The sequence below is a fragment of the Hypanus sabinus genome, chromosome 6 (genome assembly GCF_030144855.1).
Source record: "Hypanus sabinus isolate sHypSab1 chromosome 6, sHypSab1.hap1, whole genome shotgun sequence".
Lineage (NCBI taxonomy): Eukaryota > Metazoa > Chordata > Chondrichthyes > Myliobatiformes > Dasyatidae > Hypanus > Hypanus sabinus.
This window is the reverse complement of record NC_082711.1, coordinates 177800809-177815904: the sequence shown is the minus strand read 5'-3', so window position 1 is coordinate 177815904 and position 15096 is coordinate 177800809. Positions and strand designations below refer to the sequence as shown.

General features: G+C 44.6%; 2 protein-coding genes across 3 annotated transcripts in view; one reads left to right on the top strand and one right to left on the bottom strand.

Annotated features, from left to right (window-relative positions):
- Positions 1–14825, top strand: part of LOC132396150 (transient receptor potential cation channel subfamily V member 3-like) — a 46363-nt gene extending 31538 nt beyond the window's left edge. For both annotated transcript variants that reach the window (XM_059973676.1, XM_059973677.1), the window contains 5 exons: positions 1580–1646; positions 3338–3609; positions 5600–5697; positions 7167–7240; positions 8524–14825. In XM_059973676.1, the coding sequence (XP_059829659.1) occupies positions 1580–1646; positions 3338–3609; positions 5600–5697; positions 7167–7240; positions 8524–8777 (765 nt within the window). In that variant the 3' untranslated portion in view covers positions 8778–14825. The remainder of the gene's footprint in view (positions 1–1579; positions 1647–3337; positions 3610–5599; positions 5698–7166; positions 7241–8523) is intronic.
- fam222ba (family with sequence similarity 222 member Ba) overlaps positions 1–15096 on the bottom strand; it is a 145532-nt gene that overhangs the window by 53414 nt on the left and 77022 nt on the right. The gene's annotated exons all lie outside the window — the stretch shown is intronic.

Sequence of the window (15096 nt, the reverse complement as noted above, 5' to 3'; positions counted from 1 at the left end):
CAGACGGGGATGATAGAAAAATGGAGGGCTCTTTGGGCGGGTCAGCACAACACCGCGGACCGAAGGGCCTGTACTGTGCTCTACTGTTGTGTGTTCTAGACCACAGGCAAAGTAAGCTGGAGGAAGTGACGGATCAAACACGTTACTGAGAAACAAATGTCCCAGGTTAGAAATAGAGCACACGTTTCACAAAGGGAGAATAGAGGAAACTGCGGGGAGAGCCGGTGTGGTTCGCCTCTCTCCATCTGAACCCCTGATCTGGGTCGGTATAAACCAGACTAGGGCACACTGGCAATCAGGGACTGACCATCAGTCTTGTGATTTTGTGGTGTTGGCCTGAAACTGCAACTGCTTTTTCCTTTCCGCGAACGCCGCCTGACCTGCCAAGGTCTTCCACCACTTTGTGTGTGTTAGAGCACAGGAACAGGCCATTCAGCCCACAATGTTGTGCTGACCCAATTAAACAGCAGATCAGAAATATCCAAACACCAAGCCTTTCTACCTTCACCATGTCCATATCCCTCCATCTTCCTTACATCCATGTGCCTATCCAAACATCTCCTAAAAGCCTCCAATGTAATTGCCTCCACCACCAGACCAGGCAGCACATTCCAGGCATCCACGACTCTCCGATTAAAAAAACTTACCCCTCACATCCCCCTTGAACCTACTCCCTCTCACCTCCAGAGCATGTCCTCTGGTATAAGACATTTCAACCCTGGGAAACAGATACTGTCTGTCCACTAACTAACATAATCTTATAAACCATCACATCTGCCCTCAGCCTCCGCTGCTCCAGAGAAAACAGCCCAAGTTTATCCACACTCTCACGAGAGCGCATGCTCGAGGTTTCTAACATCTGCAGAATCTCTTGTGTTTAGGTTTTGGACCTAGTGCTAATTCCCGTTTGCTAACAGAATTTAAATCTCCACGCCTTGGTCCAGTGGTCTCAAACATGCTTCCCGATATGGGTGTTACTGTGCCAAGGTTTTTGTCCACAGTAACCATCCATTTCCACTGTAAGCACGAGGAAATCTGCAGATGCTGGATATTCAAGCAACACACACGCAAAATGCTGGTGGAACGCAGCAGGCCAGGCAGCATCTATAGGGAGAAGCGCTGTCGACTTTTCGGGCTGACGCAGGGTCTCGGCCCGAAACGCTGACAGTGCTTCTCCCTATAGATGCTGCCTGGCCTGCTGTGTTCCATTTCCATAGTATATCACTACTAAATGCAGAGGGAAACCCACCCACAGTGCAGATTAGAGTCGCCCTAAACTCTGCTCAATTTGGGCATCACCGTCAACGTGTTACCACTCCTGATTCGGTCTGTATTCCTGTGATTGTATCGTAGTTGTTACTTCACTTCACAGGGTGGCGAATCTCCACTGACAGTCATGGAGGCCAACACTATTAAAAGCGGAAGTCGATAGGTTCTTGATTAGTAAGGTTGTCAAAGATTATGGGAAGAATGGGGTTGAGAGGGATAATAAATCAGCCACGATGGAAATGGCAGAGCAGATTCGATGGGCTGAATGGCCTAATTCTGCTTCTATGTCTGATGGTCTTCTCTCTTTCAGATCCTGTTAAGTGATGTGGTGCATTTCCTGTTCGTCTATCTGCTGTTCCTAATTGGTTTTTCTGCAGGTAAAAAACTAATTATTTTACGTGACTTGATTTGTTCTTTCCCTTTGTGGTGTTCAGAACAGGCAAGAAACAACCAGATTGTACAATACGCTCGAATCTGTCTCCGTTGTCTGTGCTGTCACTGTGCGAGTTTGCACTGGACCACCTGAACATCCAGTTTGGAGTAATCTGATAGTTACGTGGGTAAAATAATCAAATAAAGCAACCCCAGAAACACTCCCAGTAAGAGAAATAAAGAGTTATTGGCAGGGAAACAGAGATACCACGGCACAGTACAGGCCCTTTGGAAAAACTGTTAACCTTCTCTAAGATCAATCTCCCACATAACCCTCCGGTCTAATGTATCTGTCCCTGCCACCACCCCAGCAGTGTGTTCCATGCACCCACCAGGCTGCCCAAAAAAACTTCTTAAGGAAAAGGTGTGGGCAGCCCAAGCAGTGACATGGGTGTGTCTGCCGCTCTTGTACGTTAACCCAGAGCAGCTCAGTTTGAATCTGTTTTAATATCACTAACACAGAGCACTACAGCACAGAAACAGGCCCTTCAGCCCATCTAGTCTGTGCAAACTGTTAAGCTGCCTAGTCCTATCGACCTGTATCCCCCTTTAACCCCTAACCTAACTTTCTCTTAATCATTGAGATTGAGTACAGTATTGTGAAAAAGTTTATTTGTTTATTGAGATACAGCATGAAGCAGGCCTTTCTGGCCCTTCGAGCTGCACTGCCCAACAATCCTGGCCTAATCACAGGAAAATTTATGATTGCCTATTGACCTACCAACTGATACATCCTTTGAGTGTGGGAGAACAAACAAACTCCTTACAGACAGCGGCAGGAATTGAACCTAGGTCACCTGTACTGCAAAGTGTGTACTAACCACTACGTTGTCGTACAGCCCCAGAGGTGGTAGGTAGGCTGCCTGAGACATTTTCATTGGACTGTAGTATTGTACTGTACTGCTGCCTTAACAAAAACAAATTTCATGATGTAACCATATAACAATTACAGCACGGAAACAGGCCATCTCAGCCCTTCTAGTCCGTGCCAAACACTTACTCTCACCTGGTCCCACTGGCCCGCACTCAGCTCATAACCCTCCATTCCTTTCCTGTCCATATGATGAGTGATGATAAACCCCATTCTGATCTGGGTCTCTGTTGTGGACTGAGAGTGGGAAGGGAGCAGGGAGAGGGGAATCACGGTTGGATAAAGGGGAAGGGAGAAGGGAGGGAGTGGAAAGCACCAGAGAGACATTCTGCAAAGATCAATAAACCAATTGTTTGGAATCAAATGACCTTGCCTGGTGTCCCAGGGCTGGGTGTGTCTGCCAACACCCCCCCACCCCTGCCACCGGCACTCCTTTTCTACCACCCGTCTCACAGCCCTCCCACGGTGGTCCACCCTCGCCATTCCCAACATCTTTTGTTCACTCCGGATTTACAAACTTTCTACATGCTCCATTTTCAAATACAGTGTCATGCAAAAGCTTGGGCACCCTTGCTATATATATATACACCCGAGGGTTTTGCACAGCACTGACAGTCGAGAAACTTGTGGCTACAGTTGAGTACAATCCATAAAAATTACTATAAATAACAATAAGAAAATGATTAAATAAGTAGGTAGTGTAAAAAGAGAGCAAAGTAGTGAGGTAGTTTTTGTGGATGCACTGATGCAAGTGTTTCTGAACAGCTCTGGCCTCCCTGATTCAGCGATGCCCCAACAGCCAGAAGTGCAGCTCTTTTGACTCTTTCAACATGGCCATGCTGGAACTCTTCAAGCTCACCATCGGACTGGGAGACCTGGAGATACAGAGCCAGGCCGTCTACCCGCAGCTGTTCCTCTTCCTCCTGGTGTTGTACGTTGTCCTCACCTTCATCCTGCTGCTGAACATGCTGATCGCGCTGATGGGGGACACCGTGGGCAACCTCTCCAAAGACAGCAAGAACATCTGGAAACTGCAGGTACCTGCACATCCTCACGGGGAGAGGCTTTTGCTCCTCGAACCCTTCCCTTGGCCACATGGGCATTGTCTTGGGTCTCAGCCATCCTCACAGCGGCTGTTCCAATGAGCTGTCAAGGGTGGCCAGCCAGGGCACCCATACAAGGGTCACCCAATTGTCACCTGATGCACAGCTCAACCAGGCATCCTACTAGTCAAATCCCACCACGTTGCCGAAGTGTTTGATGGGCTGAGGCTAGCTTAAGGTTGAATAGTGGAGCAGATTTGATGTCTAATTCTAAGCCTCTGTCTTACGGAAGGACTGCATCCAACCCTAGGACTGGTACTAGTACTAACGAGGAGGCAGGATTTCTAATTACAGGAAGGGACTGATAATGACTAGTGGTAGAGGGTTTTGGTCACTGACTGTTCCTGGGTCTTTGACCAATTGTGAGACTGTACTTGGTCTGATGCAGTAATGACTCAGAGAATTGTTTACTAGAATGAAAGGGTTAATGTATGAGGAGCATTTTAGGCCCCGTGCCTAAGAAAGGATGCGCTGGCATCGGAGAGGATCCAGAGGAGTGACACGAGAATGATTCGGGAATGAAAGGGTTAACGCGTGAGGAGCGTTTGATGACCTGGGCCTGTATTCGCTGGAATTTTGAAGAATGGTGAAGGATCTGATTGAAACCTGACGAATATTGAAAGGCCTAGATCAAGTATGCGTGGAGAGGATGTTTCCTAAAATGGGGGAGTCCAGGACCAGAGGACTCAACCGCAGAATAGAAGAACATCCCTTTAGGACGGAGATGAGGAGGAATTTCTTTAGCCAGAGGGTGGTGAATCTGTGGAATTCATTACCACAGGTGGCCAAGTCATTGGATATATTTAAAGCAGGAGGTTGATTGATTAGTCAAAGGTAACAGGGAGAAGGCAGGAGAATGGGGTTGAAGGGATAATAAAACAGCCATGATCAAATGGCGGAGCAGAATCAATGGGCCAAGTGGCCTAATTCTACTCCCACGTCTTACGGTCAAACTGCAACCTCTAGCCTTGCATGGCTCTGTATCGAACAGGCAGTGCCTGCACAGATACCGAACATCACAGGTACCGAGAACAAAACTAACGCAAAGTGAAATTCAACACAGCCTCAAAGGACTTGCTGGGCTCCGTGGGAGCTTGTGGCCTGGGCTCCGTGGGAGCTTGTGGCCTGGGCGCCGATTCCTTCACTGATGTGACAGGGACCAGCAACTTCCAAGACATAAAGTAACGGATCATTTCCTTTAAAAGATAAATGTGGCTGCATTTCCACCCAAAAGACAAGTACCCTCAGTTTCCACAAGGTGGCATGTCATCCCTAAATATAAATAGGTTCAAAAGTGAACAAAACAAGACGCTGCAGGAAATCGGCAGGCCAGGCAGCGTCCATAGAGAGGAATAAACAGTCAAAATTTCGGGCTGGAAGGGAAGTGGGTTGCAAACGTGGGAGTACAACCTGACAGGTGAGAGGAGAAACCAGGTGAGGGGAGAGCTTCGGGGGGCAGGGGGGATGAGGTAAAGAGCAGGCAGGAGATACGTGGAAGAGTTAAAGGGCTGAAGGAGACGGAAACTGATCGGAGAGGAGATTGGACCATGGGAGAAAGTGGAGGAGGTGGGACACCAGAGGGAGGTAATGGGCAGGTGAGAAGAAGGAAAGGGGTAAGAGGGTAACCAGAACTTGTATTCTTTCCCCTGCCCCCACCTTTTTATTCTGCATTCTGCCCCCTTCCTTTCCAGTCCCAATGAACAGTCTGGGCCTGAAACACCGCCTATTTATTTATTTCCATAGATGCTGCCTGACCTGCTGAGTTCCTCCAGCATTTTGTGTGTTTTGTTCTGGATTTCCAGCATCTGCAGAGTCTTTTTGTGTTTATGAACAGAGCGTTGTTGTGTTAGCTTGTCGAATCAGTACAGGACATTGTGCAGTAATTATTTTGTGTTGTACCTTTTCTCCAAATTCTGCCGGCAAGCGAGCGAGAACCATTCTGAACTTGGAGAAGTACTTGCCAAAGTTCCTGAAAGAAAAGTTTCAGTTGGGAATAGAGCTCAATGGCAAGAGATACATCAGGTAACACACCGCCTGCGTTCTCACAGCACATTCTCCTTCAATGGTTTTTGTATACGGCACTGTTCTGCTGCTACAAAACAAGTTTCACAACATTCAGTACTGAGTCAAACCACACTGAACCCCAGTCCCCGGACCCGTGAGGCAGCAGCTCTGAGCCGGACCACACTGAACCCCAAACCCCGGACCCGTGAGGCAGCAGCTCTGAGCCGGACCACACTGAACCCCAGTCCCCGGACCCGTGAGGCAGCAGCTCTGAGCCGGACCACACTGAACCCCAGTCCCCGGACCCGTGAGGCAGCAGCTCTGAGCCGGACCACACTGAACCCCAGTCATTGCCACATATGCGGCAGAGTTTTTAAAATGGAAAAGCCATTGCACTAGTAGAGTTCCGCTCTCTCAACCTCGGATGTCTGGGTCCAATGGTAGTCGTCACAACTGGGATCTTCCATGGGCGCAGAGGCTTCTTCTTGTGCCTTGTCGTGGTCTTTGCACTCAACGAAACTTTGCATAACTACCTCCCTGGCTGCTGGCTTTCACAGTTCTACCACAGAGGCAGAACAACGTAAGAGAATAACAATGCAGAATAAAGTGTAAACACTACAGAGAAAGTGCGGATGAATCTTCGAGAGATTGTGGAACGGAGGGGTATCTGGGACAGACCAATCTACCCTTCCTAACCACCCAAAGGAGGGGTCATAGAGGGATCAGAAGTGGAGAGAGTGAGCAGTTTCAAGTTCCTGGGTGTCAAGATCTCTGAGGATCTAACCTGCTCCCAACATATTGATAAAGTTATAAAGAAGGCAAGTCAATGGCTATACTTCATTAGGAGTTTGAAGAGATTTGGTATGTCAACAAATACACTCAAAAACTTCTATAGATGTACGGTGGAGAGCATTCTGACAGGCTGTGTCACTGTCTGGTATGGGGGTGGGGGGCTACCGCACAAGACTAAAAGAAGCTGCAGAGGGTTGTAAATTTAGTCGGCTCCATCTTGGGTACTAGACTACAAAGTACCCAGGTCACCTTTAGGGAGCAGTGTCTCAGAAAGGCAGTGTCCTTTAGTAAGGATCTCCAGCACCCAGGGCATGCCCTTTTCTCACTGTTATCATCCGATAGGAGGTACAGAAGCCTGAAGACACACACTCGGCGATTCAGGGACAGCTTTTTCTCCTCTGCCATCCGATTCCTAAATTGACATTGAACCCTTGAACACTAACTCACTTTTAAAATATACATTACTTCTGTTTTTGCACGATTTTTAATCTATTCAATATTCTATGCTGTAATTGATTTACTTATTTATTCATTATTATTATTATTTTATTTTGGTTTTTTTTCTGTATTATGTGTTGCATTGAACTGCTGCTACTAAGTTAACAAATTTCATGTCACTTGCCGGTGATAATAAACCCGATTCTGATTCTTATATGATGTTGTTTTGTTTCCAAACTTTTCATTTCTCGCTCCAGGATCAATGAAGTGAACTGGACAAAGTGGAGTACAAGTGTAGCTTGCATCCATGAAGATCCAGGAGAAGAGAGAGGTAAATAGAAAAAAAGACTGCTGGCCATTGAGCAAGCAAAACATTGCACTGTATGCTTTAAATCTGCTCCGCCATTTCATCATGGCTGATTTAGTTTTCCTCTCAACCCCATTTTCCTGCCTTTGCCAGGTAACCTTCGACTCTCTCCATGTCCACTCTATCTCGGCCTTTTGATATTCGGTAGATTTCAATGAAATTCCCACCCCCACGGTTCTTCTAAACTCCAGTGAGTACAGGCCGAGAGCCATCAAATGTTCTTCGTACGTTAACCCTTTCATTTCTGGAACCATTCTCGTGAACCTCCTCTGGACCCCTCCCCAATGCCAAAATATCCTTTCTTAGATAAGGGGCCCTTGGAGCTAAGCCAAGGATGTCCACGTTAAGCTATTCTGGCATTGACTTTATTGGCCATATATATTTACATGTATAAGGAATGCTGTGGTGTGGGTTCAGGGTGTGACCTGCAGCAAAAAAACAACATTCAACAATTTTTTAAAAAAAATATAATGAGGTTACAGGTTAAAAGGCAGATATTGAATAAAATGTGCATAAATACATAAATACCAGCTTGTATTTAGAATATAAGCAGCATTGTAAAATTAGTCTAACCAGATCATAGAACCATAGAAAACCTACAGCACAATACAGGCCCTTCGGCCCACAATGCTGTGCTGAACATGTACTTGTTTAGAAATTACCTAGGGTTACCCATAGCCCTCTATTTTTCTAAGCTCCATGTACCTGTCCAGGAGCCTTTTAAAAGACCCTATTGTATCTGCCTCCACCACTGTCAGTGGCAGCTCATTCCACGCACTCACCACTCGGAGTAAAAATCTTACCCCTGACCTCTATACCTACTTCCAAGCACCTTAATACTGTGTCCTCTCGAGTCGGCCATAAGATCTTCTGATCCTATGTCACCTCTTTCTAAGAATTTGATGTCACGTTTTACCAACAGAACATAGCCCCCCACCCTGGCTTCCTGACTGACCTTCCAATACAGTCTATATCCCTGGATATTAGGCTCCCAGCCATAACCTCTTTTCAGCCATGAATCAGTGATGCCCGCAGTCTACTACTGCTTGCTGCACCAGTTACTCCACTGTGCATTCATCTGCCAAATCATCCTATTCTCACCCGCAGATTAACCACCTGGGGGGAAGAAACTTTTAAGATGGTGTGAAGTTTTTGTTTTAATAGGTTAAACATTTATTATGTTAAAATTTCCTGCACTATTTGACAAATGTCAGCTTATCACAGATATCTGAATTTTTTTGTTCTAGATGAGTCCTCTGACGAAAGCTCAGATGAAGTAGACAGAGCGTTATTATCAGACCGTGAAAGTGTTCCGAGGAAAAGGTTCTGGACCAGAGGATGGAATCTGGGACCCACCAAGAAATACACAAGGAGAGCGAACAGGCACAATGCAGCAAGCCACACACAGATAGAGATGATTTCAGAACAAAGTACATCGGCTGCAGGGGCTACGAACTTCAAGCCATGCCAGGCTGGGCCAAGCGGAGATGCACTGATTTAGTTTGTTACTGCTGAAACAGTGTGATAGACAATGCTGCCTCGGTGATTACAGTACTAACCTTGTCAAGTTTCAGGGACTTTCAGACCAAAGGTTTCAGAGCAGCAAGGGAAAGACCGGGGGAGCAACACCTCATACTTCATCTGGGTAGCCTCCAACCTGATGACATGATCATTGATTTCTCCAACCTCTGGTAATTTTTTTCCTCTTCCTACCCTTTTCTTCAATTCCCCATTCTGGCCTCTTACTCCTTCTCCTCACCTGATGCCCCTCATCCTTCCCTTTCTCCCATTACACACTCTCCTCTCCTATCATATTCTTCCTTCTTCAGCCCTTCACCTTTTTCACTAGTCATCTCCCTCCCCCACCTACCTGGCTTCTCTTATCACTTTCTAGTTCTTTGTTCCTTTCCCTACCCCCACATTCTGGCATCTTCCTACTTCCTTTCCAGTGCGGATGAAGGGTCTTGGCTTGAAATGTCGACTCATTATTCCTTTCCGGAGATGCTGCCTGTCCTGCTGAGTTCCTCCAGCATTTTTGTGTATGTTGCAAGGGAACACTGAATGTCAGGTGCTGCCTTAAACGAAGATCCAAACCACTTGTTCAGGATGTCAACACAGTGAATCAGATGGTTCTGAAACTCCAGTATCATGCTACTTACAGCCAAAGGTTGTTGCTGTGGTGCAGTTGGTTTTACGTTGCATTTTCAGGTCAGAACCTGAGGGGGGGTTGGAAATTCAATGCGAACCTGGAAAAGTCTTTCTGGCCAATGGAGACAAGCCAAGAGATAGTAAGGCAAGGGTGAACCAAATAGACTCTTCGCTCCAGTTATTGCTACTTTCCTCACAGAGGTGGTACATAAATGCAAGTTAAATTACCCCTTGCCCAGCTGGATAAGTAGAACAAAATGGCCAACATTTCATTAATATAAACAATAAAAGTAATTTTTTAAAGGATATATATGGGGCAGAATTTAATGGTGCAAAATCAAATGCACACTGAGGATACCAGTCCAGTTCAAACTGGAACCTACCCACAACTGAAAGTACTCCTTGGGTATTGTGCATGTGGATTGGACCCCAGGATGATCTGGTGCTGAAACTCAGGAACCTCGTAGCATAGTGGTTAGCGTGAACACTTTCCAGCACCAGTGACCACCCATCAGGGTTCAATTCCTGACGCTGTCTGCATGGAGTTGGCACATTCTCCCCATAACCACGTGGATTTCCTCAGAGTGCTCCAGTTTCCTCCCACATTACAAAGATGTGAAACGTGGAAGGAAACTAGAACACTCGGATAGTGTTAGTGAGTTGTGGGCATGCTATGTTGGCACCATAAGTGTGGTGACACTTGCAGGCTGCCCATCCTCTGACTGCGTAGGTCGTTGATGCAAACATTTTACTGTATGTATCGATGTACATGTGACAAACAAAGTTTCTGAAGGACAATAAAACGAAATTAGGTTAAATTATCTCCTCCCATTCTGCCTCAGTATCCCAAAGGCAATCTATTTGTGTGGTTCAAAGCATGCTAAACTCAGGGTATTTGTTAAAGATCAATTTTTTGAAGATATTTTTTCCTACAATACAATCACGGCCAAGATTCTGAGTGATGCCTTAAACCAAGAGTGGGGTTTTAAATAGGAGAGCTTCCAATCAGGGTCTGGACTCTCCAATCATGGTGAATACTTACAGGCAATGTTTCCTCTAATTTTTGTTTTTTACAGCCATGCAGACCAACCATTACCCTGACCAGCGGACTTTTATACTGCCTGAAAACCATGTGGCATTTATGAATATGCATACTATGAGTATGTAAAATGAAAATTGAAAAATCACATGCTTACGATTTTATTGATAATGAAATACAGCACAACAAAGTAAATCTTTCACGTTGCTGGCAGTTTAACAACACTGAGCTACCGACTTCCATTCTGTGTTTATTATAACAATTCATAACAGCATTGTAATTTGGAACACTGACAGTGTAAATATGTTGAAGCTCTAAAATGTTTCAGAGGTTGTGGTACATTTATTATGTAGAAAAAATTATGGATTATATTCATTTAATTACAGGGTATTTCACAATTATATTAACATAGATTTCAAAATTATAAAAGCGTAATTTCAAATGATATTAGCATCATATAAAAGAAAATTCCAGCTGCCCAGCCACAAAGGCTATGTGTGCGGGAGCCTTTCAGTTACTGCATGGCCAGGCACCCATGCAGCTGAGGCCAAACAGTGCCTCAGTGGGAGATGTCTGAGGTCGTGTTTTTTTTACATTGAGTGCATGGTTGGCCCTGCTAGGGGGTGTGGTAAAGGCAGATATATTAGGAACAGTTTAGAAACACTTGTATAGGCACATAGACGATAGAAAAATGGAGGTTATGTAGGAGGGGTTAGATTGATCCGAAAGGATTGGCCCAACATTATGGGCTGAAGAGTCTGTACTGTGCTGTAGTGTTCTATATTTATCTTGTCTGCTTGCTTCTAGTTCTAGAGACACAGTCATACAACAGAGAAACAGGCCCTTCAGCCCATCACATCAGTGGTGTGCATTTTTACTCATCAGCATTGCCCACATTTGGGCAGTGTTGTTCAATGTCTTGCCTACTTAGGTAATTGTCTACATCTCTAATTTCACCACTTCTACAGATACCTATCATTCTGTGTGGGGGGAAAAAAATACTTCCCTCCCGTGCTCTTTAAGTTCCTTCCTCCAGTCCTAAGCATTTACCACTGCAATGGACTGACTAAATAAAAGAAAGGGTATTCCACTTGGTTCGGGAGTCAAGACTCTGATTGGAAGATTTGCTATTTACAATCATGGTCTTGGTTTAAGGCAGCATTCAGAAACTTGGGTGTGACTGTATTAGAGGAAAATTATTGACATTTAACATACCTCAAGCCTAACATATGTAGAAACACATAAATAGATTTTCTTTGACTGTCCATCACTTAAAATGTTCATGGAAATCTGACTGTAGCATAACCTGCATTCCCACCTCTGCTCCATACACCTTCAGCACTTTTCAAGGATCTAATCATAACATTGTCCTACAAATATTTAAAATTCATTCCCACTGAACTTGGAAGAGTTTCAAAGGCTCAACCCTTTCACCTTGTCTCCATCTTAAACAGGCAACCTTTTTGTTTTAAACAGAAACTCTTAATTCAAGGTTTACCCACAAGATCCCCTTGTCAACCAACCTGTCAAGACATTCCTCAGGACCCCTCCAAAACTCTTAGTGAGTGTTACGCCTTAATGATGACAGGTTGAGTGAGCTTGTGTGTTTCTCTTTGGAGGAGAAGAGGATGAGAGATTACTCGATTGAGGTGTACAAGATGATAAGAGGCATAGATAGAGTGGATAGCCAGAGACAAGTTCCCAGGGTGGAAATGGCTCATACAAGAGGGAAATGGGTGGTGGGTGCAGAGACAGATACATTGGGGACATTTACAAGATGCTAGGAAGACTTGTAAATAAAGTAAAATAGAGGATTATGTGGGAAGGAGGAGTAAGATTGATCTGGGAGTAGGTTAAAAGATCCACACAACATGGTGAGCTGGCTTTCGAAAGCTACCTTTGCTCATCTGTTATTTTTACAACTTATAGATTGATTATAATTTACTACTGTCATCTCAACTCCCATCATTTCTACTTTTATCCTTCACGCTATTGTGGCAGTACTTTTAGGGGCTCTGTTCCCCATTTCTACAAATTATTTCTTAACTTTTATTATAACTCCTTTCCATCCCAATCCTGGCTTCCTGAACTTGGATCGTTAGATATGCACCCAGTGGCCACTTTATTTGGCACAGAATGGAACCTGGTGTGGTCTTCTGCTGTTGTAACCCATCCATTTCCAGGTTTGAAGTGATGTGCTTTCAGAGATGCTCTTCTGCACACCACTGCTGTAAATGTGTGGTTATTTGAATTATTGTCACGTTGCACCACCCTGGCCATTCTCCTCTAACCTCTCTCATTAACAAGGCATTTCCGCTCACCGGGCATTTTTTGTTTTCACGCCATTCTCTATAAACTCTAGAGACCGTTGTGTGTGAAAATCCCAGGAAGTCAGCAGCTTCTGAGATACTCAAACCACCCCATCTGGAACCAACAATAATTCCACAACAATCATTCACTTAGATCACTGTTCTTCCCCATTCTGATGTTTGGTCTGAACAACTCGACCTTGTCTGCATGCCACTGAGTATAGAAATGGAAGTCTTTCCTTTAAGCACTGACAGTGTATGGCCAGTGCTTATTCTCCACCCATGTCCTTCTCTTGCTGGGGTCCTTATACCGCATCAGTCAGTCGTGCTTAGCAATTTGAAAGAGAACATCACTGTATCAAAACTCAATTCAGATGTGCAAATTTTTTTTTATTATTCTTCATCAAAACATAGACCTACAACAGTGTACATAGTTTTCATACTGCACTGGATACATACGCCAGTAGCAAGAACTGCTCATCTTCAGACTACCGTCTCCAAAACCATAGTAAGACACCAATCACAAGTGTTCAGCTTTTCCCTGTGTGAAAGTAACATTGAGGTTTTCAACCCTCTTTGATTTTTTGTAATTAAAAAAGCAGGTCATAAATTATTAATACCAAAAAGGTAGTCACATACTAAAACTGACCAGGACATGAGATGATTATCTGAAGGGGACATTTTTCAATTGTTTTACTCTGGCCCTTAAAACTAAAAAGGATACCTGTAAAAGATTTTTATAAGTTCACTTGCTTCCTTACAATAAAGCAAGGCAAGGGTAATACTGGTTCCGATCTCAGCATTAGTGTTAATTTTGAGGGCACTCAAGAGATTAAATTCCACCTTCAGCTGGCAATTTGACCTCCAAACAGATTGTCAATTTTCTCGGCCCAGCATGACTTAGGGGTATTGTGAATTAGCGTGTAATCAGGGGAGCTCAAAGAGGCACAGACAGGAAAAAAGATAGATGGAAATGAAGAGACAGGAAAAAGAAAGAAAAGCCCACAAACAGACTCAGCCCATGAGTGTGGCTTACTGTACATTCGCTACAGAGATGAACAGGAGAGTGTGTGGAACTGAAATTCAAAAATTTGTACAGGGCATACCGGGGAGTGCAGGAACTAATGTATCACAGCTTATTTGAAACAACTCCGGAGTCAGTATTCTACAGGATGAATAGGTTAGGACTTTATTCCCTGGAGCGTAGGGGAATGAGAGGAGACTTGATGGAGGTATACAAAATTATGAGGGGTATATAGCGTAAGTGCAATCAAGCATTTTCCACTGAGGTTGGGTGAGGTCATGGGTGTAGGGTGAAAGGTGAAATGTGAATTGTTTAAGGGGAGCCTGAGGAGAAACTTTTTCACTCAGAGAGTGGCACGAGTGTGGAACAAGCTGCCTGCACAAGTGGTGGACATGGGCTTGACTTCAAAATTTCAGAGAAGTTTGGATAGCGGAAGTATAGACATAGCAGGTGCAGGTCAATGGGACTAGATTAATAGTTCAGCATGGACTAGAGATGGGCCAAATGGCCTGCTTCTGTAGTGTTCTATGACTCTAGGTGGTAGAAGTGGAAGTGAGAATCTCTTCAAGCCCAACAGAAACAGCTGCAGAGTTTCAGCTTAGTTGAATAACAAATGAATTGGATATCCAGGCAATCCAGAACTAGGCTGAACACAGAATCTGAAGAACGCAATTGCTTTGCAATATAGCCACAAGCAAAGCACCAAATGAAAATGTTGGAGTAGTAGGTCAGCTTAAAGAAAAGTCCATGCCACGTTAGGGTGATGATAATGTGCAGGAGGGACTGTGAGAGGGGTTGCTGGCAAGTTGTGTCTCAAGGACACAGAGCTAACAAAAGGCTACTCAGGTCAGACAAAACTTGGGTTGTTTTCTATAGAGAAACGGAAGCTGAGGGGAGAGCTGATAGTGGTTTATAGGATTATGAGAGGTGTAGAGTAAACAGATTATATCTTTTACTCAAGATTGAAATGTCTGATATTAGAGGGCATGCTTTTAAGGTGAAAGGAGTCAAGTTGTTTTTTTTTTAAAACACACAGAGAGGTGGGTGCCTGGGATGGTGGTAGAGGCCGATACATTAGGGACTTTTAACAGGTGTTTTGATAGGCACATGGATGTGAGGAAAATGGAAGGATATGTACGTTGTGTAGGCAGAAGGGATTAGTTTAGTTGGACAATGATTACTAATTTAATTGGTTCTGCACAACATTGTGGGCCAAAGGCCCTGTTCCTGTGCTGTACTGTTCCATGTTCTAAAAGTATAAGAAATACCCTGCACACACAACTGAAAAACCGCAGGACCA